The 22295-nt window shown below is 42.3% G+C and overlaps 2 protein-coding genes across 5 annotated transcripts in view; both read right to left on the bottom strand.

Moving 5' to 3' along the window:
- Positions 1 to 364: 364 nt before the first annotated feature.
- On the bottom strand, positions 365 to 13528 carry LOC143103612 (proliferation-associated protein 2G4). Its single transcript, XM_076267339.1, has 13 exons — positions 13366 to 13528; positions 11914 to 12042; positions 11204 to 11309; positions 10080 to 10149; positions 9896 to 9988; positions 9668 to 9731; positions 9452 to 9530; positions 9053 to 9131; positions 8626 to 8759; positions 8062 to 8156; positions 6402 to 6529; positions 6155 to 6208; positions 365 to 1789 (listed from the first exon to the last, which is right to left on the bottom strand). Exons 1-13 carry the CDS (start codon positions 13448 to 13450, stop codon positions 1730 to 1732), a joined length of 1176 nt encoding a protein of 391 aa, XP_076123454.1. The 5' UTR covers positions 13451 to 13528; the 3' UTR covers positions 365 to 1729.
- A 482-nt stretch (positions 13529 to 14010) lies between these two features.
- erbb3a (erb-b2 receptor tyrosine kinase 3a) overlaps positions 14011 to 22295 on the bottom strand; it is a 24371-nt gene continuing 16086 nt past the window's right edge. For all 4 annotated transcript variants that reach the window (XM_076268974.1, XM_076268975.1, XM_076268976.1 and 1 more), the window contains 16 exons: positions 21799 to 21931; positions 21444 to 21537; positions 20567 to 20721; positions 20375 to 20428; positions 20124 to 20265; positions 19795 to 19914; positions 19582 to 19680; positions 18925 to 19110; positions 18648 to 18800; positions 18341 to 18416; positions 17943 to 18089; positions 17726 to 17823; positions 17335 to 17523; positions 16474 to 16533; positions 16071 to 16353; positions 14011 to 15956 (listed from right to left, as the gene is read on the bottom strand). In XM_076268974.1, the coding sequence (XP_076125089.1) occupies positions 15154 to 15956; positions 16071 to 16353; positions 16474 to 16533; positions 17335 to 17523; positions 17726 to 17823; positions 17943 to 18089; positions 18341 to 18416; positions 18648 to 18800; positions 18925 to 19110; positions 19582 to 19680; positions 19795 to 19914; positions 20124 to 20265; positions 20375 to 20428; positions 20567 to 20721; positions 21444 to 21537; positions 21799 to 21931 (2792 nt within the window). In that variant the 3' untranslated portion in view covers positions 14011 to 15153. The remainder of the gene's footprint in view (positions 15957 to 16070; positions 16354 to 16473; positions 16534 to 17334; positions 17524 to 17725; positions 17824 to 17942; positions 18090 to 18340; positions 18417 to 18647; positions 18801 to 18924; positions 19111 to 19581; positions 19681 to 19794; positions 19915 to 20123; positions 20266 to 20374; positions 20429 to 20566; positions 20722 to 21443; positions 21538 to 21798; positions 21932 to 22295) is intronic.

Raw genomic sequence — 22295 nt, 5'->3', positions numbered from 1 at the left:
TATCAGTCTGTGCAGGGCAATGGACTTTTCCATGATATTTTCATTTTTTTGAGATGCACCTGTATGCCATTTTATGTTCCACGACGATCACATTATTATGCACTCTAAGCAATATTTGTTAGTCTCCTTTAACATCTAGTTTTACCTTCTGGTTATTTTTTTCGCCCTGTGAATTCCACCTGGCATGTCAACTGGTTTGAAATATTTTCTCCACTTCTGAATGTTATGTGCATGCTACTGGGCCAACCTTCTGAGCCTTTTTCTTTTTGTAACACTCCCACAGTAAAATCAATGTTGAAATGTATACATAATTGATAATTGCAATTTTGTTTTCATACAACAATAATTAATAACTGCACAACCATTAATAAAAACATAATCAAAGGTTACTTTATTTTCATTAGTTGTAAAACAGTCCCATGGGTTTGGGCTTCCTACAAAAACAAGATGTCACCAATCTCATCACACCTTGTACTCAAGCCACCTGTATATCAAAAGCTCTGGACACCAATCCATTTCACTAGGAATGAAACAACTGTAAAACATAAAACCTTGAAATTCATTCCCCTTCCTCAATCAGGTTGATGTACGCTTCAAAGAGGTTCAGATGATACAACACCAATGCTGTGTATGTACAGTACGTGTAGGGAAATGTAATCCAATTATATAGAAAACATTTCTGGGGGGGTATTTCACTTGGAATAAATGGTAGTAGGGGATCATAAACAACCAAAAAATAAAAGAATAGGGATTTACCATCTGTTTAATTTTGGAGTGCTATAATGGGTAAGCTTTCATCAAAATGACCGTGTGAAAGAGGTCAAGCAAGCTCCTGGAGGAAAAAGGGAAAGGGATGGCAGTACTGGGATAACCCCAAAAGTTCCCCATCTTGTGGTCCTCCAATCTAACTAACTACCTGACAAGACAAGTGTGCAGGAATTCAGAGTTCCTTCTCTGGAATTCCTATTCTAATGCCCCAATGGAAAGGTGTACGTTCTTAAGAAGTGCTAGAGGAAAAGATAGAAGGATAGATTCATACTCTACTTTCCATTCAAAGAAACACCAAAGTAGAAATGTTGGTTTTACAAACACTTCATTTACTCTCTCGAAGTTAGACTGGTTCTTGCAGAGTATGTTAAGGGTTAATTATTGCAACTTGATCAAAGCCAAAGTGATAAAGGTACAACTATAAATAGCCCATCACACTTGGTGTTTATGGGGGACAAACTTTTGCTTAAATTTTGTATGACGATATATCTCATTCTTTTTAGTATGCTGGAAAGCGCAACTCTAACAAAGAATTGCGCATGGACACCTTATTTTGACATTTTTCCTTTTTTTTTTTTTATTAATTGCATGTGAAAAAAGGCATAGTTCCAGTTTCCGTTCAAAATGGGTTTTTGCAAAGAATGTACCAAACAGGATATGAAATTGTTGAAATCTAAGAGGTTGCCTTGCATGTCTAATGTGACTGAATATGACAAAAGGTTGTCTAATAGACAACTCAAGGCATTTCTGGGGCATCACAATAGGCCAGCTGTCAATCTCACACACATATTTTGTGAGGGGCTAGTCACTAGAAAGGTACACTGGCTCCTAATGAGATAAGCAACTGGGGATGGGGGTATTTTTTTCTCTCTGTAGTTTCTGTACTTTTGGGTGTGTGCATGTCTGAAACTGTACGTGTGCATGGGTGTCAGTGTTTTTTTTTTGTTTGTTGGTTGTTGATCTATTCTGCAACCTCGTTCTCGGCTGGCTGACCAGTGGCATTCTCCGCCGTCTTGGAAGCCTATAAACCAGAGAGAAGAAAAACAGAAGATTATATTATGCGTCAAATTATAGATCCATACACAATTTCCGCTCGAAAATTCGAAAACAAAGATGTTTTTAATACTTCAGAATAATATTTGATTGATGATAAACCTTACATTTGTAAGTAGCGATAAGTAAGTAAATTTGAACAAAATCTGGTTTGTTTTTTAACAGGAGCTTTTACAAATTTTTTTTACAAATATATATACTGTTTACCGTGCGCAGAGTTTGGTGCTGGGCTGGTTACATGTACAGAATTAATGTATGAGGGGGAGGAAAAGAATTCCCCAACGCACAGCGTCTGGGTGATAATCATCAATATTAGGCATTCAAGCCCTTTAGAACAGGGGTCCCCAACCTTTTATGTACCATGGACCGGTTTGATTCCTATTTTTTTTTTCACGGACCGGGGGGGGGGGGTTCGGGGGTTCCATGTTCCATATGTGTTGTGTATGCATAACTTGAAAAGAACTAGCTCCAGTTATGTAGGAACAGTGAAGGTAACGATCTCTTGTGAAAAACGTGAACTTCAAGAAGTGAAAATTGAACAATATGAAGTATGAATATTGAACAACTTGAAGCTACATCTATAAGTGTGAACATGCTTAAGGCGAGACACGGCAGGTGAAAACATCGTTTTTTCATGCACTGGTCAATTTCGAGATTTTGGGCTAATTTGCTACCTTAGCATGTATTCTTTCACACTACTACAACAACAAAGCCCGATTTACACATTTAGGTGTTTATTTCATTACATTTTGTCTACTCGCGCCTGTATATTTCTCCTAAATTCACCAAAAGTTAGTCTTCTAACGTTTCATACTCTACCGCGACTGTGATACAAAACATAACATGTTTAGTACCGTTGGAAAGCTCTGTTTTTCCTGCATGACGTTGTGCTATCCAAATATGGACACTTCCTTTGTAACCGCAACCAATCGCGAAAGTTCAAAGGCGAGTCTAGGCTGAGAACGGAATCTCTTGGCTGTGTTCCAAGGCTGTTTTCTCAAATTGAGTTTTTATCATTTTCCAGTAGAAACATCTCAGCCTATGTAGCACCTATGTACACCAAACTTTCCAGATATACACTTAGCAGTATTCTGAAGATATTTACAGAGGGATTTGTTAATAAATCATTCCTGGCCTGATTTATGTGACATTTTAATCAAAAATATAAGGCAAAAATCGATTTTTTAAGGCTATGGACAGTATATTCTGATTTCCTAGGTAATGAAAGCAGATATCCTGAAATCCCTCTGTAATTTTATTTTTATCTTGTATGCAAACAAAATGAAAGAATAATTTTGTACCAGGCTTTATCATATGTTCAGATCTATCTACCGAAAATATATGCAAATTCACGCATATTTAATGAGATAATGTCTAATTTGCATAATTAAACATTTGAATTTCAAAAACTTGTAATACATTTTTTGTTCATGCTTGTGTAAGTAATCAACTGAGGAAGTTTCATGGTGATGTCTATTATTAATTTTTTTTACCCTATTCACCTGTAGTGTCTCGCCTTAACAAAATATGGGAACAAAACATGGGCTATGTGTGCCGCGGTGGGCTTTGCCGCGATTATGGACACGTACCAAATGGAAAGCCATGAGCGTCCCTCTCGCACGATAAAGGTGTTGAAAACGGCCAATAAACTCCTCTAAGCAGGCAATAGATGGCATGGGCATGTCACATATTATTGTCTTTTTGATTAGGCCTACCAAGCACATATTCACGTTTAAATGAAGGTGGATAATTTAAAACAAAAGAAAATGTCCTGAAAGCATCCGATATGTCGCCCTTGGATTGAAAGTCAAAACTTTGAATGCGTCTTATGAAGCATTGGAGAAAGCCATGAGCGTCTCTCTCGCAAAATAAGTATAGGTATAAGTATATATGCTCTTTTGATCCCGTGAGGGAAATTTGGTCTCTGCATTTATCCCAATCCGTGAATTAGTGAAACACACTCAGCACATAGTGAGGTGAAGCACACACAAAGCAAAAGATGGGGACTAAACGTGCATTATGAATATAATCAGTGGGAGCCCTGTGCTTGTTTCCCTGCAACAAGAAGCTTCCATCTGGGGTGATAGAAGACAGTGACACCCTCAGTGTGTTCGAAATGTCCAGTCGATTGCGCAAATTTGGTCTTAGTTGCAGTCATTGCCAAAAACCCGGCCTCGCATAGATACGTGGTGGGAAACGTTTTCAGCGCTTTTACGGCTATCTCGGGATATTCTGCTTTGGTTTTGATCCAATAACCCGCCAGAGAGGTTTCCTTATACACACTCTTAAGACCACAGTCATTTGCAATTTCGATCAACTGCTCTTCCTCCTGCGCTGACAAGTTAGGACTATTCGGGATATTGACATGGGTTATGGACCCACTCATTGGTTTGCCAAAACCCCCACTAATGTTTGGAACATATCAAATACACCCCGGTCCACTCGTCGTCCCCACAAATCAAGCTTAACTTTAAATGCAGCGACTTTATCTGCCAGTTTAAAGACAGTCGTCATTCTCCCCTGGAGTGACAGGTTGAGGTCATTAAGCAACCCGAATATGTCACACAGGTAATCCTCATCACTAAAATGTGCAGCTAACGGTGACTTTTTTCTGTAAGAAATCTCTGCAGCGGCTCTCGCAACTCTGGCCAGTGACCTGCTAAAGATGCTTGTTTTTTGTTGTTCATTCTAGCAGTTTAGCTAACTTCGTGTGACACTACCGTTCGCCAAGAACTGATCAAGTGAAGTGAACTGACCTGAGGCTGCGCAGCGCTGAAGGCAATTACTGTATGTAAAAGTTTTGAAGGCGGGACAGACAGACGTAAGAAAATAGACCTTGCATAATACAAACATGCGTGCAATCAAACAACTGCATATAGGCCTATGCCATGTAAAAACGTGACATTATTGCATATTAAATTTAGTTTAGTTTGCATGCATTTTTTTTTTAAAACTCATGTCGTAGGCTACGGCCCGGTTAGGAATGTCCTGCGGCCCGGTGGTTGGGGACCGCTGCTTTAGAACACGGAAAAGGAACAAACGGTTCAGTTTGTTGTACTACTTTCTTAGGTCCTGACAGTAATAACAGTGGGCAGTTAGGTTGTTTACAGTTGATTCCATTGTTGCGAAGTCTGCTTCCAGCCTCAACCCTTGTTTACTGTGGTTGTTATAGTTACCATTCAATGAGCATTGGTATACGGTGATTAAACTTTTTTTTTTTTTTACCAGATCTACTTCACAGGTATCCCGTTATTCCTTTTAGTTCTTAGCCTCTGCCTCATCCATTAATTCCGTATAACGGAACACCTCAGCAGTCGTTATGTAAGGGATAACGACCGCCGAGGTATCCTGTTATACAGAATTAATGGAGGCAAGGGCCACTATGGGAAGGCAAAGAACTCCCCGACACGCATCATCTGGGTGATAATCATCAATACTAGGTATTCAAGCCCAACGTAGCCTACTGTGCAACAATAACCAGCAATGAAGATGTCCGTTCTACTTTGTTTTCATTTATCATATTGTGATCTTTCATTTGCATGTATTGCAACCTACAGCTCACTTATTATCTTAGGCATTCAAAGACAAGAAATAGGCTAAGCCCCACCTCTTTCTATAACCAGTGGCAAGGTATGTTCTTAATTGTTTTACTTTTTAATTCTTTTACTTGAATGTTCCAGATAAACACCTGTAAAATAATCTATTCCTGTTATGTGTTGTAGAAACACAAAATCAGCCTTTTTGCCTCTACTGTTGTTCACACAAACCTCCAGGTTCTTCGCCCACTTTTTCCCCTCAATTAAATTGTACATCTGGTATTTGGCTACAGAAGTTTTGGCAACTACTCTTGTTGCACATGGAGGAGTGCATGCAGGGCGTTTTCATTTCTCCTAGTAGAGAGGAATATATTATTTTGTACACAACAATCTCAGGGTGCGAGTTCCACAGTATATCTTGCCGACAATACATGTGCACTGTGGCAAGAGCAGGAGCAAAGCACAAAGTGGGCAGAGTCAGACCGAAGTTAATTAATAAAAGATAGATAGATCAGAATTTAACACTGGTTGCATGTCACTTCACCGAAGAAGTCTCGTCCATTTCAAAGTCCCTGCCTTGATGTAGCTTCCTGCTACTTATATCGCCACTAAATTTGGGCCCTCAATGTTAATAGAATTTGTGGAAGCTTTCCTAATTCCCCACATGCCTAAATCAGGTAACCACATTTTGGGTGGGTGCTCACAGTTTGGGAAGACCGGGTCTTAAGATATGTGTATAATCATATGGTATGATTGTTTGTTGGTCGCATTGTTTGGTACGACAGTTTGACACCCACCTTCTTCTTCTTCTTCTTTTGTGCTTTACGACTGGCCGAACTCTGTATCAGAGACTGTTGAGAGAAAAAAAGAAAGCAGCCTTAGACAATAATCCAGGGTATTAGGACATACTTTTAGTGCTTTACATACATACACACACACCCACACGTCTAAAGTTCTCTGTCTCATCCATTCTATTACAACATAATGAGGCAGTTCTTCTCTACAAAAGACAGGGTGGATGGTTCTTCACAACATAAAACGCACCTTGAGCTCAGCATCCTGGACCTCATGTTCTGATTTGTAGAGTTCTGGCTCGAGGAGTCCACTGGTGATTCTCAAGGGCCCATTAGCCATGAGCAGCACTGTGAACTTGAACTGGGCCACAAACTCACCTAGGAGAGGGAAACCACGAAAATTCATTAGAATGCATTTGCTTTTTTTCTGTTGCATTAGTGTGTGTACACACATGCATGTAGAGTGCTTTGGATCTCTCATATCCTCAAGGGTTATGTTCCATAAGGGTTATGTTCCAGGGTAATGTCCGCAGATAGCTGAAACTGTAGCAAATAGTAGATGTAGCAAATGCCATAACTTGTTTTTCCATTTATACATGCCCATGATCAAGTTTAATTCATAACATAGTAGGTCTGGGACAGTAACCACATTACTGTGGTCACGTGACACCTACCGCAGGTCTGAGCTCGTTACCATCACCGCAAAAAAAAATGTTTTTGGAAAAAAAAAAAGAAAATAATAAAAAAAAAATCTGTGCAACATTGGCCTGCACATGTGTGCACATAGTGTGTAATGTTGATGTGTTATGTGAGGCATCATCTTATGACATGGATTCAAAACTTATCAAAAGATGAAGCAAACCAGACCTTTCGCGTGCGTGTTTGGGAGCGCAATGTTTCAACATTTCATTTGTGCTTACAATGCGAGAGTAGGGGAGAACCGGCATAATCGTAACTTTTCTTTTCTCTCCGTTTAAACTCGATTTACACTAAGATGATAGACTTCAAAGCTGTAAAATTTGGCCAAAAAGTAGTCATACATGTTTACATACAGAATTAAAAAATATGTTCTAGTTTGTTTAGAATTTAACTTAACAGCAACATGTAGCTTTTGCTACAACCTGACACAGCCATTAAAAAGTGTGGTAGCCTACCGTTGTAACAGGAGCATAAGCGTTATGAATTAACATTGCTAAAATCCTTGTTGATAAACTAATTATTTCTTTCATGTCTGAAGCACTTGGTAAAGTGATCTTTGAAGTTGCTGTGGCTGTATTAAGTTTAATTGGGTATGATCTCAGCACAAAATTCATAATCCATAACTCATAATCAGAAGGGGAGGGCTCTTGAATGAATGGGGGAAAGTTTTACATAGATCTCCGTTTCTAGAGGTCTCCGAGTACTCTCGGTATAGAAAAAAAAACCCGAAAACTAACAGTTTTACCTAGCTCGAGTTTCTACAGCCAGCAGCTAATGTAACCAGGCAGCTACAGCGCTACACTCTGGGGGCATGTACATGGGAGTTCAGACATGCCCCTAGAGTGTAGCACTGTAGCTGTGAAAACAGATTTCTCCTTCAATTCTGAATGGAATAATGACAAGGGGTAAATCAATCCTATGTCAGTCCTCAATTCTTTCCTATGTCTTAGCCCCTCCACACGAAGTCAAGGACAGACATACTGTACATGAGAAATGAGATCATATAAAGTCATCATTAGTTAAGCATGATTGTGCAGACTAGAGTGGTTCCAAATTTAAAATATAAACTGTTTAGTTTCATAATTATCCACTCAATATTTTTGGTCATGATTAACTGTGAATAACTGAAATCACGGAAACAGTCTGCGAATACAGGGGTTCCGCTGTAGTCGCTCAGTAGGCTGTACATACAAAAGGCAGGAGAAGCTCACCGTCCTTCTCGTTGAGTACGTTGAAAGGCTGAAGGAGCTCGTGTTTGGCACACTCCACCACTCCCAAACGGGCTTTTCCCTCATCCTCAAACGCCCTGCAACACAACGTGACACACTAATGAGGCAAGAGGTACGCAAAGAAAACTAAAGAAAACTAAAATCTAAAATATAGCTAAATACAGATCAATAAGGGCCCCAATTATTTCTATGAAATGACCGAAACACACCCAGCCATATTTGAATACATAGACTTGCATCCGAAATGTTACACTGAAAACACACCTATAACCATTACCAACCATGTCTTGTGTTATTAGATTAACATTTAAGAACAGCTTTTTAAATCTGAATACCTTCCTGTTTCTAAATTGCCAGGTTAATCTACTTCTGACTGTAATAACTTTGCAATTCATCTAGTATTCACCATCAGACGTTTATTTTCATCACGGTACTGACAAGTAAGATCATCATATGTGTCTCACTTGACTCATTACATGGATATGAACAGATGGACTGACTGAATACAAGAACATTTCTAAAAGTAAAGACTTGACAATGGGTTACCTAAGAGTGAAAGGCATTGCATCAAAGCGTCGCTCCACTTCGCTGAAAAACATTCTGGAGGTCTTCATCTTCAGGCCATACTGCTTGCTAGGGTCCCTTTTGTAGATGGTGGTCCTTTGCCCACCATCTCTTGCCTAAAGAATGGATGGACAGGTGAGTTAAAATAAATACATAAAATAAATAAATAACTTCATATAGCACCTTACAAACAAGTGATATTGCTATTCTAAGCGCTTTGCAAAGGACAAAAAACAATGTGCCATGATTGAGACTAATGCATGAAGATTAAAAGGGAGGAAGTGCAGACTGATTGCCTGTAAACGCCTAAAAGTGCTACACTGTTTGTTAACCACGACCAAATGCATAATTCTGTGAGAAGTCTATCACTAAGAGCTTATGTAAAAGGTGGACAAATAAATTCTCATACCTTTCCTTCTCCTGAGCTGATCAAGACATCCACAGCATACACCTCATGCACCTCAAACTCTGCCTTCTCATGGTCCTTCCTGTGGACACACACACACACAAATCTTTAACTACTTGCCTTTGAAGTGAGAAAAGTGGGGTCTTCAGCCACACACATGAGGGTGTGATCTCATACTATCTGTGTTGTACTTCGTTCCTCTCCCTCATGGAACAGTGAATATATGCACAACCAATATGAGCTGACCCTTGATCTAGACCAACTCCAATAGGTAAAGGGGTTTAACTCGGCCAATGCAACAGCCCTCCACCAAGTTTCATGAATATTGACTGGTTAAGTCTAAATGCATCCTACTAACAGACAAACAAACACATGACCTCCAAAAACTGAGATAATGAATACCTTTGCTGGTCTGTTGGGTTCTGAATAATGGTCTTTTCTCCATCAATGACATGCTGCTTCAGCTGATGAGAAAGCATGCCTGAGGGGGTAAAAAAGATGTGGTGGTGGTTGGTATAAACTATAAATAACTCCAACTACACAAGGCCCTAACCACACATATAGTTTGTATGTGTGTGAAGGCACTCTCAATGACGTGTCGCCAGGTTTCACACTCACCCTCAATAGGAGTGCATTTGAATGACTGAGCGATCTTGTTCCAGGCCTCGGTCACCTGAGAGTTCTGATTGAGTGAAGCACAAGCGGACCAAATTATTAAAACATCTAGAGCAAAAACATAATTTCCTTCCATTTCCTTCCCCCTTTTAAAACATGAGCACAGGCTACTTTGTATCCAAGTATGAACACTCTCTGGTTAGTAGTCTGTGCCTTCATGCAGTAGCTTACCTGGTTGCCAGGTTTGACAAGCCGCAGGGCTGCCTCCGCGCACAAGTGGGCAGCTTTGATCACATCGGCTTTCCTGCCAGTAACAGGGTTGTCCTGTTGCCAAGAGGAGAGCGATCAAGAAGTTAGAACACAAAATGTCTGCAGGCGGGCAGGTGGGTTGTGTCGTGTCGTGTAGCAGACTTACCTTACTGGCTCCGATGACAAAGCTGTGAGCCACATTGGAGATGAATCCATCAACATGGACTCCGAGGTCACTGTGGCAGATGTGACGGAATGGACAGAGTGACAGAAGCCATATGTGAAAAGGTAGAATGAGAAGGGAAGACATGGAGATACCATATGTGGTGATGGGATAAAGGGAAGAGAGTAATGACAACATATTAAGGACAGTTCAGGCAAGTAATGACAGTGACTACATTTAAATACACACCAATATTCTGAAATGAACCCAACAAAGACCGTTGAACTAATGGCCTGGCCCACGCCTGAATTCTTTAGAACTTTAAAGAGGAATTCCGGTGATGTCACATAGATCTCTATTTGTCACGGTCATAGAGTACTGTCGGTACGGAAAAAAACAAAAACAATCATGAACATGCCCCCAGAGTGTAGCGATGTAGCTGCCTGGCTCCTTTAGCTGTTGGCTGCAGCAACACGAGCTAGGTAAAGCCAATCTTTTATTTTCTTGTACCAACAGTATTCGGTGAGCTCGAGAAAAGGAGATCTACATGAAAAATAGCCGAAATTCCCCTTTAAGAAGACTAGGAACATGTAGAGTGGATTTTTTCAGAATATTTCTCTAAACAATCAAATAAAGGCCCTCACCAGACTAGGCCCACGGAATTTCATCAGATTATTGTGTGCATGTAAATATAGGCACTTTCACTGCAAACGCATCCAAATCAATAGCAAACGCATTCAACAAACATTGTGATGCAAGAAACATTAGCCAACTGAATAACACAGATGACATATATAACCCATTAGTGCAGAAGAATTCAACTGACAGCACAGAGCTACTGGTTCATAACTTGAATGACAAGTCCACAGGGGCAGCACAGAAGACAACGGACAAGACAAAGAGGGATTATAATAAGAAGGGGAAATGAGACGGCAGCACACAGGACAGCAGGCTGACCACACCGGGGATGGACACTTGAGCGGCACGACACAGCACAGCACAGCAGACACACGGGACAATAGGCAAGGACACGGTGGGAGGGGAGAAGAGTTGAGGCACAGAAGGAGTGGGTGGGGGAGGAAGAGACCAGAGACACGCAGGAGGGTTACTGGAGATGCGGTGCCTACATTTTGACCAGGTCTCCGTCTTTTAGCGTGTAGTCAGGGTCACTCTTCAGGGGAGAGAAGTGGCATACACAGTTATTGACTGACACGCAGGTGGGGAACGCAATGCCTGAAAAAAGGGAAGGGCGAGAGAAACAAGCACCAGAGGGCATGTCAAACTCAGATAATCAGAGTCTTTGGGCATGTTGTGTGTGTGCTCCAGGTGGTGCTGTGGCTCAATACACAAGGGAACGCTCCAAAGAGCGCAGTAAGATTTTCTATTGGCAGGGAAACCAAAGCTCCAGCCGCAATACAGTCTGGGATTCTCCAAATATATTAACATTGTTAATATATTTAAGTAAACAAAAGTTAAAAGCACATATACTTTATCCTTACATGCACTAAATATCTGGCAGCTTTCTGCCAATACAGGGTGTAGTGTTATGCAAAACATTTTTCTCAAAATGAAAAGTACTCATACTTTTTTTTTTTTTTTAAAGGCCTGTGGCAAGTCTCATCATGAAATCCTGTTCAGTTCCGTGCAAATGAACTTTAAAGCACTTAAGCTTCAAAAGGTCATCTTTCAGTTGCACTTTCTTTCAAGACACCTGTCATCGATGAAGCACATTTGCTTTTTTCATGTCTGAAAACCAGTTTACATTCAAAAACGGAATGAGATTGTTTTCTTACACCTTTCTTTTGATAATTTAATATGTCCTAACTACCGCTCTAACCTTTCTTCATGTCCTTCTCCCTCTTGAAGATCTTGCCAGTCTCGGCCATGATGTGAGCGTCGCCCTTCTCACACAAACTGAGCACCGACACCCCAGGTTTCGCCGCCTCAATCACCACCTTGAGGGCCTCTGGGAGAGAAACACAAAGGGAACAAGGTCAGAAGACTCCAAAAACTGAAAGATGCAGAGAGGACACAATGGAAGATATATAGAGACATTCTGGTAAAAACTGCAGGCATTTTCAGTTTTGTGTGTCCTACCTTTATTGAATAAATTACATTCAAGGCAACATCAGACAGGTTGCTTTTCTTTAATCATACAAAAGTGTGCCTTCTCATTTGTAGATTTTCTTAAGGAATGCTTAAAAAAACAGGCTATGTCTGTTAAGGTAATAAGAGGACTGCCATATATCATTATGCCTTTAATTACTCCCCGATGCACCTGTTGCAGTTACAGTCTATGTCAGTGTCACAGCTCTAGTATCAGCCTATGAGCTGTGCAAGGTCAGTCCTCAGAAGACCAGGACCTAACATTACCAATAAAGATGACTGGCTGAGCCAAAAATACAATGCCCGCTGATGATGTCTAACGTAGCTGGCCCACCATAGATGAGCCCGCAACCAAGTTCATGCAGTATTGAAAACTTGAAAACGAGACAGTAGCTAACGTTACAAACCAAAGATGAATTTACTGCCTAGTAGGAAACATCTAAGCATTAAGGTTATTAAGTTAGATGAATTACTTTGGCACTGGTTCAACAAAATAGGCAACGTTAATATTCATTTGCAGGAAAAGTTCAGTGGCAAACGTATCGATAGCTGGTACACTTGTGCCAACTAATGAACCCACGATAACCTCGTCATTCTTCCCTCAATTCAATGTGTGTGTATGCAGATTTCTCTTAAAACTCCTTGTCCCAATAATGCGTCTGTTGCAATAAAGATATCTAAATCTCAGAAACTGGTAATAGCAATGAAATTCATGAGCTTCAGCTTGCTACTGCTGCAACAGTTGACAACTGTGACAAGGATAAGCATGATGCTAGCTTGAAAGCTAGCCACATTAGCTTCCCTCGCTACACATAATATGGACTTGTCACAAAACATTGCATTCGAAGCACATGGGTGGGCGTTCGGTCCGGTCTGGAGCGTATACTAGCAAGAAGCACAAAGACAAGTCTTTGGCTCTACATGCCAGCATGAAAACACAAGTATCGACGGTTTGAGATGAAGATTTGCTAACCTAGGCCCATTAACCTCCCACTGTTTGCCCACGTTCATAAGCCGCGAAGCCTATCACAGCACATGGTGGATACATGAAGCTAACCCATTGCTAACTAGCTGTTGAGCTCAACAGGGAACGCTAGCATTACCAGACAGGCCAAGAACTGCTGGCACAGGTCACCTCACTAAAACAATACACTAAGTTCCTTCACTATATAACATTACTTACGGTTGGCAATGTCACCTCCCATTTTATACTTGGTGACAACCAAGTCTTCGGCGATGGTCTGTTCTTGCTGTTCATCGTCAGACATCTTTACAGCGGCTTTACAGGAAACCTACTATACAATCTTCCTGGGCGGCAAGATCAGCCACGCTTGAAAGCTCTACACCGATGCTCTTGGCCCGGCCTCCACAACCACATGGCCCCTCCCATATGGTGCCGTACCGTCACAAACGTCACAACCTAGTGTGCCGCCAAATATATCCTAATGCATTATGGTTTATTTTGTAGTTCTTTATTGTAGGCCTACTGTACACTGAGTGTGGCCTACCTAAACTTCTGAGATTCTTTCAACAGTAGTGTTACACATGTGTTCACTGTCTGTATCTGCATCATAAAATTTATATTATATATCATCATCATCATATCATCAAAATCATATATTATATATATATAATTTATTTCAGAGACATTGGACTAAAAATATTCTTAACAATGGCAAGATCGATTTTGACCACTTGATATCTTCAAATAAGATTCAGACATAATAAACCCTTATTTAGCCAGCCTACTCTTTAACACAACCAGCCACAATCTAGAATTAGTTTGTCTCTTTGCACTGACAGGATCAAAAAGTCAACAAAGCCCAAATTTATTTGTTTGTTTGTTTATTTAAAAAGAAATAAAGCACTGAGATCCTTCAATAAGTGATATTATTGCAGGAAAAATACAAAATTTGTGTTGATAAGTAAGTAAGTTAGCTTGTTAACTGGACAATTTATAGGCTAAAGGTATGAATTACAGATCTGAATCACAGAGGGAATACTCTCAAAAGTTACAAAAAAGAAAGAAAGCATATTTGTTATTTTCAATAGGCTACAGGACACATCATACAAGAATAAACGTAACAGATACCCTGAATAATTATTGACATACAAAAACTATATACTGTTTCTTCATATCTAGTCGTCAACTGTCCTTACAATGGCAACTGACAATTTTGCAATGTTTCAATGAAAAATAAATGTTTGCGAAATGCATTTGATGAATTGTAATACCCCTTGTCACTGGAAAATCCAGTAACTCTGAGTAACTCTAATATCTCTGAGTTGATTTTGACTAACTTGTACCACAGTTTGCAGATGCACTGTAAACATAGACTGTAAGCTGTAAGAGGAACTTGAACCTGAGAGGTTAATTGATCGCACTACACTAGGTGGTGCTAAATGGACTGATTGCTACGTTTGTCTGCATAATACATTAAGTAGAGATTGTAGGCTACAACCATATTTAAAGCTCTTTCCAAATGACTATATGGCACTTTCTTCCCTCAAAGAATACATTTAATCACCATCTGGGTTAAACCTCTATCTCAATCTCTTACCTGTGTCTCTTCCTCCTACACCAGGGTCGTGAAGGTTGACTGCTTTTATTTCAGGCTCAATGTGGCAAGATTTGACAAAGACTGTTTGTGCCAAAAACACATATCGATTCACTTGATTGGCTATATTTGTAAACTTTGTTTAAAGAGCTTTCGTTTCATCGTTGGTTTCCCTTTGTTTGAGCTATTTGCTCTCTCCCTCTCTGTAAAACACACACACACACACACACACACACACACAGGCACACACACACACACACACACACACACACACACACACACACACACTCACACACACATACACACTCACACACATACACACAAACACACACACACACACACACACACACACACATGTCCAAAGTGTCTATAATGTAAGCACAAAAACATGTTTCTCTTGCGCATATCTGCATCTATGTACGCACAGCATTGGCTTTGTTGTACAGTCTGCTGTGCCAATAATCTGGGTTGTCAAAGGATTGATCCCCCCCGCCCTGGTCCCCCACCCCGACTCCAGCCCGCACTCTGATGAATGGGCCAACTCCGGCAGGTTGTTGAGTCTCTGGCTCTTCCTCAGCCTGGGGCGTAGCTGCACCCTCTTCCTCGTACGCCTCGCTCTGGATGTTCTGGTACTCCACAGCTTCTCCCGCTCCAGCTGCGGGGCCAACGCTTAGGCACTCCATGTCCTCGTACTCCTCCCCTTTGCCCACTCTCAGCCTCTGTGAGTCCTGCCCAGCTTTTCCCGCCAGCCTCCCTTTCAGCTTTGGCTGTCTATTCATGTACTCATAGTCCTCCTCCACGTACTCGTCCTCTCCGTCGTCCTCCGACCAGGCTCTTTCGATGGTTGGTGTGAGTTCAACCCTGGCTCCTGCGTTTGGGAAGGCAGATTTGAGGCCAGCAGGCTCCGCGTTTACCCTCCGACCACCCCGCACATCCATGTACTCGTACTCCGCTGCCTCGTCCTCTGGGTCCACATACTCACCCTCGTACTCCAGGAGTTCCTCGTCTTCGCTTCGACTCAACTCGTCCGTGGAGAACTGGGACACTGCCCCACTGCTCTCCGAACCCTCGATGGATGACCTTTTGGCTAGGTGGCGGGAGCTAGGCGACTTGTAGCTGCTGTCAGATGCCAGACGGCGGCGACGTTCCGGATTTGATCTCCCAAAGAAGCTCTGTTTGTTCATGTATTCGTACTCCCTGGAGGCAAGTCGAGCTTCTGTAAGGATAATGTAGAGGCAAAAAGGTTAAAAATTGTATATGAAAAATATACTGCATGCATATGTGAATGTAAGGCATATAAGCGTTTATGTTGCATTGGTTGAAGAATCACCTCTCTCAGGACTGTCCATAAGCCCAGGAAGCACATATCCATTCTGATCCTCCTCCCCATCTGTTTTTGGAGAGGGCGTGTCAGGGAGGGGTGTGTCCAACTGTCCTGATAGGCTGTCTCTCTGTGACATGTATGCGCTGTCTTCGCGATGACGCGGCCTCCTCAGACTTCCAGAGCATGTGAAGTCCTCGTGTATCTCCACGTCGACCATGGTGCCTCGCCCCTCCGAGCTCTCAGACACCGTGCGGGCAGAGTTTAGCCGAGCACGGGATGACCATGCTGCCTGTGGGCCAGAGAGAGGGTCAAGATTACCAAGAAAAGCATTTAACATCACATTTAACATCACATATTACTGAACTAACAGTGAAAACAATTTCAGTTCAAGGCAACTGGCGACACTTACTTGGCTATGACCATCTCCACCAGGGGTCATGGGTAGATAACCAGGAGGGCTTGGACCCGCCTGAAATGAAGAAAGATAGGAATAGAATAAGGGACAGTGGCACATGGACATTGGAAAGATTTTGCTAGGTGCAGCAATGTAATTCAAGTCAACTCGGGACAGATGTTAAAGTGTAATTCCGGAGTAATTTGAACCCAGGGTCTTTTTCACCATGACAACGAGTCGAACACCCCCTTGAGAGCTAGATTACGTTGATTAAAGGAGTAATGAGTTTGACCAGCATTAACGCTTACAGCCGAAGTGGCTAACAGTGCAAGTACTAAGGGCCAATCGCTAAACATATAGGGCCAATCGCTAAAAGTATCCAAACCGCCATTTTTTAACCACTAATAACTCTCAGAATAGCATCACACTTCTGCAGTAGTATGAATAGGGTCCCTAGACATAAAAACGAAGCATCAAGAACTTAGTGTACCAGGAGCTTAAAGACTGTTTTACAGGTCTGTACCTAACGGTCGCCTCCGTGTTGTGGGAAAGTCTGAACAAGTCTCCTTCCGATTCCACTGCCAGGCAGCTACAGTGCTACACTCTGGGGGCATGTTCATGAGCCCCCATGTTCATGCCCCCAGAGTGTAGCACTGTAGCTGCCTGGCAGCTCTAGCTGTTGGCTGCAGCAACTCGAGCTAGGTAGAACCGATTTCTTTTAGTTTTTTTCTCGTACAGTACAGAACAGTACTTGGACTGGAAACAGAGATCTATGTGAAAAATCGCTGGAATACTCCTTTAAGAATCAGAGACTACATATATGACCAATCATTTGGTATTCCACGCTTTTGAGAATTTGGTGGCCAAGATGCTAACCCTGACGCTGTCTGTCCGAAGAAAAGAGCGGGATTGGCTCCTGGGGGGTGACAGATACAGGGAAGCTGGCCCTATTGCATCGTCCATGATATCCTCCTCCTGGTCGTCCAGTCCAACCCCGAGGACGTCCATCTCTGTCCCTCCTTGGTAGGCCTCATCGGGAGAGAGGTCAGGCAAACGGTGATCCCCCTGGAGGTGAGAAAGACCACAGGCTCTGTACTATGGTTTATCATGCTAAACAGTAGCCCTTACATTGTGGCCTCGGCAGAAGAGCTGTTCTGCTCAGCTTTTAAAGTGTTACAGCTGGTTTTCATGGAGGCACTGTTGTACAGTGTGTGTTGTACATGTGTGTGTTGAGTGTGGAGTGTGTTGTACATGTGCATTCTCCTACCTTAATGACCAGGTAACGAGCAGGATCTCTTGCCATGCGTGTAAAGTCATTGGCAAGCTCTTTGAAAGTGGGTCGCACATTCTCATCAATCATCCAACCTGTTTTAGGAAAGAGGAGTTTTTTTAAGAGTAAGTGTTAAGGGCAAGAACATATTTGCATATACAGGCCATGGTTACAATCTGCCTGAAGAGAAACATCTGGAGGTGTTATGACTCACATTTGACCATGACCATGTAGACCTCGATGGTGCAGATTTGTGGCTGGGTCAGCCGTTCACCCTTTTCCAGAAGGTCTGGTACCTCCTGTGGTCGCATTGATGCATATGGCTCAGCCCCATAGGACATCATTTCCCAAACAGTCACACCTGCAAGTCAAAAGCATTAGAAGCAGCAGTAGTATCCTGTGTGAATTGTTAGGGACAAACTACTTACTTAAACTCATGTAAACAAAACACACACACACACACACACACACACACACACACACACACACACACACACACACACACACACACACACACACACACACACTCACTCACACACACACGCCTACACACACACACACACACACACACACACACACACACACAAAACTCAAAAAACAAAAAACACCTACCATAGCTCCAGACATCACTTTGATGAGTGTAGCGGCGGAATAAGATGCTCTCTAAGGCCATCCATTTTATAGGTGTCTGAGAACAGCCAGAATCATAAAGAATGTATTTATTTATTTTTTAATGAGAAAGAGACAGGAATTTTCTTTCATGGAAATCTTTAACAATATATCTTTTAGTGGATAGTGAATTCTTTATTTTTGCTCCAAAAGGTATACTGTTGATCATTGTCTTAGCTTAAGTTCTCATGTATCTTTCCATGGAACACTAAGGAGATAATGAGTTATGCAAGATGGCTGTTGGGTGTACCTTGGCCTCGTGGTAGTACTTTTTATCGTCTGGAAACAAGAGATCGGGAATGCCATAATCAGTGATCTGGACCTGGTAATCACTCTTTAGCAGAACATTTCGGGCTGCCAAATTTCGGTGAACCATTCGTTGCTCCTCAAGGTAATACATGCCCTGGGAAAGAAATGAGGAAGTGATGAGGAACACATGTATAGTGCATTTATAAACACTCTAATGAGAGACACATACACACACAGACATAAAGACGCTGAAGAACCATTAACACAAGTGCTGTTACCTTGGCAATCTGGACACACCAGTTGAGCAGTCTTTGTGGGTTCAGGTTGTCCCGTTGCTGCCTGATGTGCTTCAGTAAGGACCCCTGGGGACAGAGCTGAGTAACCAGTTGCAGACTGGCACCTGGGCAGATGCCTAAAAGCCTCACAATGCAAGGGTGGTCCAAGCTCCCCATTGCCAGCATGTGCTGTTGATTCAGTTCAAAGAGGTGTGTTAACATCACAGTGCTGCTACTCAGGATTACATGATTATGATTCATTTTTTGGCCATCAAATATTTAAAGAATTGTCCCTTTTTTCACTTTGGAAGAAGTGTGGTCTGCACACTGCAATTGCTCCAAAAATATAAACTTTATTACTTTAAAAACATAGCAATGTTTTGATCACCCTGGATCTTTGTCAGGCATGTGGGTAACAGGAAGAGTGTGGCCTACAGTATATCACATGACCACCCTTTTTTCACTTTGACAAATCTGTGGTCAACACACTCAACATTTCATCAAAAACATTCAGCACAGAAAGTGGACAAAAAGCTAACTTTGATGCATATACAGTTGTGGTACTGCCTGAGTACTTTTATTGTTATGTAGGCTATTTCATTGTCATGCTTTATGTGTAGGCTGATGGTGGGTAATTTATAGTAGTGTGGCCAAACTTACATCCGTGACCTCATGGAAGCTCTGTCTGCCGGTGCGGTCATTAATGGTCTTTATTGCCACCGGGAGCTTCACCGTGTCCCCCTCTGGTATCCATATTCCCTGTGGGTGAGGGTCAAAGGTTAGCAGTGATGTCAGCTGCAAAGCGTACTGCACGCTAATGCACAGAAAAGCTTTTCAACTTGGCGTTGAGACTGGATACCATGTGTAGGCTACCTTATTCACAGAGCCAAACACGCCAGTGCCCAGAAGTTTGATCTTCCGTAACTCAGATGGTTTTAGCACACGAGCATAAACTTTAGCACCTTTCTCCCCTGGCTCCAGTGGGTCAAAACTCTGCAGGTGGGTGACATAGTCCAAAAAGCATTTCATTATTCAAGTTTAAAAAGCATTTTCATATATTTTTATGTGTAATTTCTATGGCATGGTCTGTCTTTAAATCCTGTCAAATATGTTGAGTACTCAATTATAACTGCATACACTAACTTACAAAGGGGTAATTAATGGTCAAGTGAACAGACATGAACACACATACACATACACACCTCTCCTCTCTCCAGGTATCTCCTCATGGCCCGTTTGCGTCGGATGGCCTGATTGCGACGATAAATCATGACCACAAGAAACACTGCCATAGCCACCATCACGGATGTTATCACACCCAGCACGATACCTGTGATTGGCAGGCTGCACACGACATGAATCACTGTTACTACAAACCTTTGAAAAACACACATGACTACAGTTTTTCTTTCAGTTTCACTTCCATAAGCAACCACTAGAGGGCGATACTCACTAAGAGATCGACCGTTGGTTCCCCAGGCAGTCGCTTAGTTTAGGCCCTGTGCATCTGAAAGAGAACAGCAGACACAGGCTTACTTCCTGTAGTCATCCATGTATAAATACTCTATGACCTGAGTCTGACTGACTCATTTGACCCTTTTCTCCTCACTGCCTAGACTAGCGAGTAAACATGCTTCGTAATTACCCCTGGGTGCAGTTGGAATCGCAGGGCTCGCAGCTCCTCTGGGTGCTGGGGTATTTAAAGATGAGGCCCTTATCTCCCATCACCCCCTTGGGGCAAGTCGACACACAGTGCGGCCCGTCCTTCAGGCTAGCGCAGACTACACACTCATCAGCTCCCTACGGAGGTGGGTGAGGGGAGGAGAAGAGAGAGAGGGGGATGGTCAAATGTATGAATATGTTCTGTGTATAGTAGTTATATTTGTTTCTATAGCACATTTCACATAGAGGCAATGTGTTTGTTAGTGTCTCGGTCCATGCTGTAAGTAACTAAGTATAAGTATATACCCTTTTGATCCTGTGAGGGAAATTTGTTCTCTGCATTTATCCCAATCCCTGAATTAGTGAAACACATATCCTAACCCGGAGCAGTGAGCTGCCTGCTACAGCGGTGTTTGGGGAGCAGTGAGGGGTTAGGTGTCTTGCTCAAGGGCACTTCAACCGTGGATGTGGGCATAGAAGAGCAGTGCTCAACCACTTCCCCGCCCACATTTTTCCTACTGGGTCAGGGATCGAACCGGCTACTCTTCGGTTACATGCCCGAAGCCCTAACCAGTAGGCCACAGCTGCCACGGCTGCTGTAACTACACCATGATACAAACTGCATAGTTCTCGATGTATTTCTTCTGGTTATTGGCAGAAGAAAGCCTCAAATTCATGTCAACACAATTTGTGTCTACTGCAGTCAACCAATGGTTTGTCTGATAGACTGTGTCGACAACACTCTAATGTTCCGGCTGATCCATTCCAATGTGGTGAAACCAGGAAAGGTTCTGAATGGAATGTTAAAAACATAGTCCTTCAAAGAAGCACTTGCATAGGATACCGGTGAGTGTTCTTACCGGGCCAGTGCATGTTGGCTCTCCCTCATGAACTTGACATTGTGGGTGGCAAGGCATACACTCTCCGTTTGGTCCAACAAACTCACGGCCCTTACTAAAGAGAGACAGATAGAGAGGTACAAAGAGAGAGAGAAAGAAATATTAGAGCTTAATAATTAACACTTATCAGCCTGTGGCAAACAGACATCTAAAGACTCATATAAGCAGGATGTGGACTGGCGGATATGGGTCAACCCGAGTTCGAATGCTGAATGTGGGTCTGTGACGCTTTGAATAAAATAATCGGCCAAATGCCAGTCACTTTACTTTTACTTTAGCGCGAGGACCAGAGAGCTCTAAAAGCTGTGGAGCTCACCCAAAGAAAGATCTGCACTCGTCCACGCACTCTCTGCCTCTGCTGAAGTTCTTACAGGACAAACACTGATCGGGCCCCGGGCCCCAACAGCCCTCAGAGGAGCAGAGGGGGTTACACACGAACCCATCAGCAGCTGGGGACACACAAACATAAACATACAACATTTGCATATACATTTGTGTGAACGCACACCTAGACAGACACACATACATACTGTACATGCACATGTATGAACATGCCCCCAGAGTGTAGCACTGCAGCTCCGTACCAATAGTACTCGGTGATCTTAAGAATGTGAAAAATCACCAGAATTCTCCTTTAAAGGTCAGGGGCACTATAGAGAAGGTACTACACAAAATACAAATGTTTTAAAATAAGAGACCATACATTTTCTCAAAATAGTTACACAGGTGTTGTATGCCCATATACTGTACATGACATATATATACACACACACACACACACACACACACACTCACACACACACACACACACTC

The sequence above is a fragment of the Alosa pseudoharengus genome, unplaced genomic scaffold (assembly GCF_046254945.1).
Source record: "Alosa pseudoharengus isolate Yale_2024_CS ecotype anadromous, Long Island Sound unplaced genomic scaffold, YU_APseudo_1.1 YU_APseudo_1.1_scf_5, whole genome shotgun sequence".
NCBI classification, from domain to species: Eukaryota; Metazoa; Chordata; class Actinopteri; order Clupeiformes; family Clupeidae; genus Alosa; species Alosa pseudoharengus.
This window is presented reverse-complemented; position numbering and strand designations above follow the sequence as displayed.

What these genes read in the sequence shown, in the direction of transcription:
- LOC143103612 (XM_076267339.1), bottom strand. Translation starts at nt 13,450, where the DNA reads ATGTCTGACGATGAACAGCAAGAACAGACCATCGCCGAAGACTTGGTT. An exon ending in GACGGAGACCTGGTCAAAAT is followed by an intron (nt 10,150 to 11,203) that starts GTAGGCACCGCA and finishes CATCTGCCACAG; the next exon opens with TGACCTCGGAGTCCATGTTG. An exon ending in TTGTCAAACCTGGCAACCAG is followed by an intron (nt 9,732 to 9,895) that starts GTAAGCTACTGC and finishes TCACTCAATCAG; the next exon opens with AACTCTCAGGTGACCGAGGC.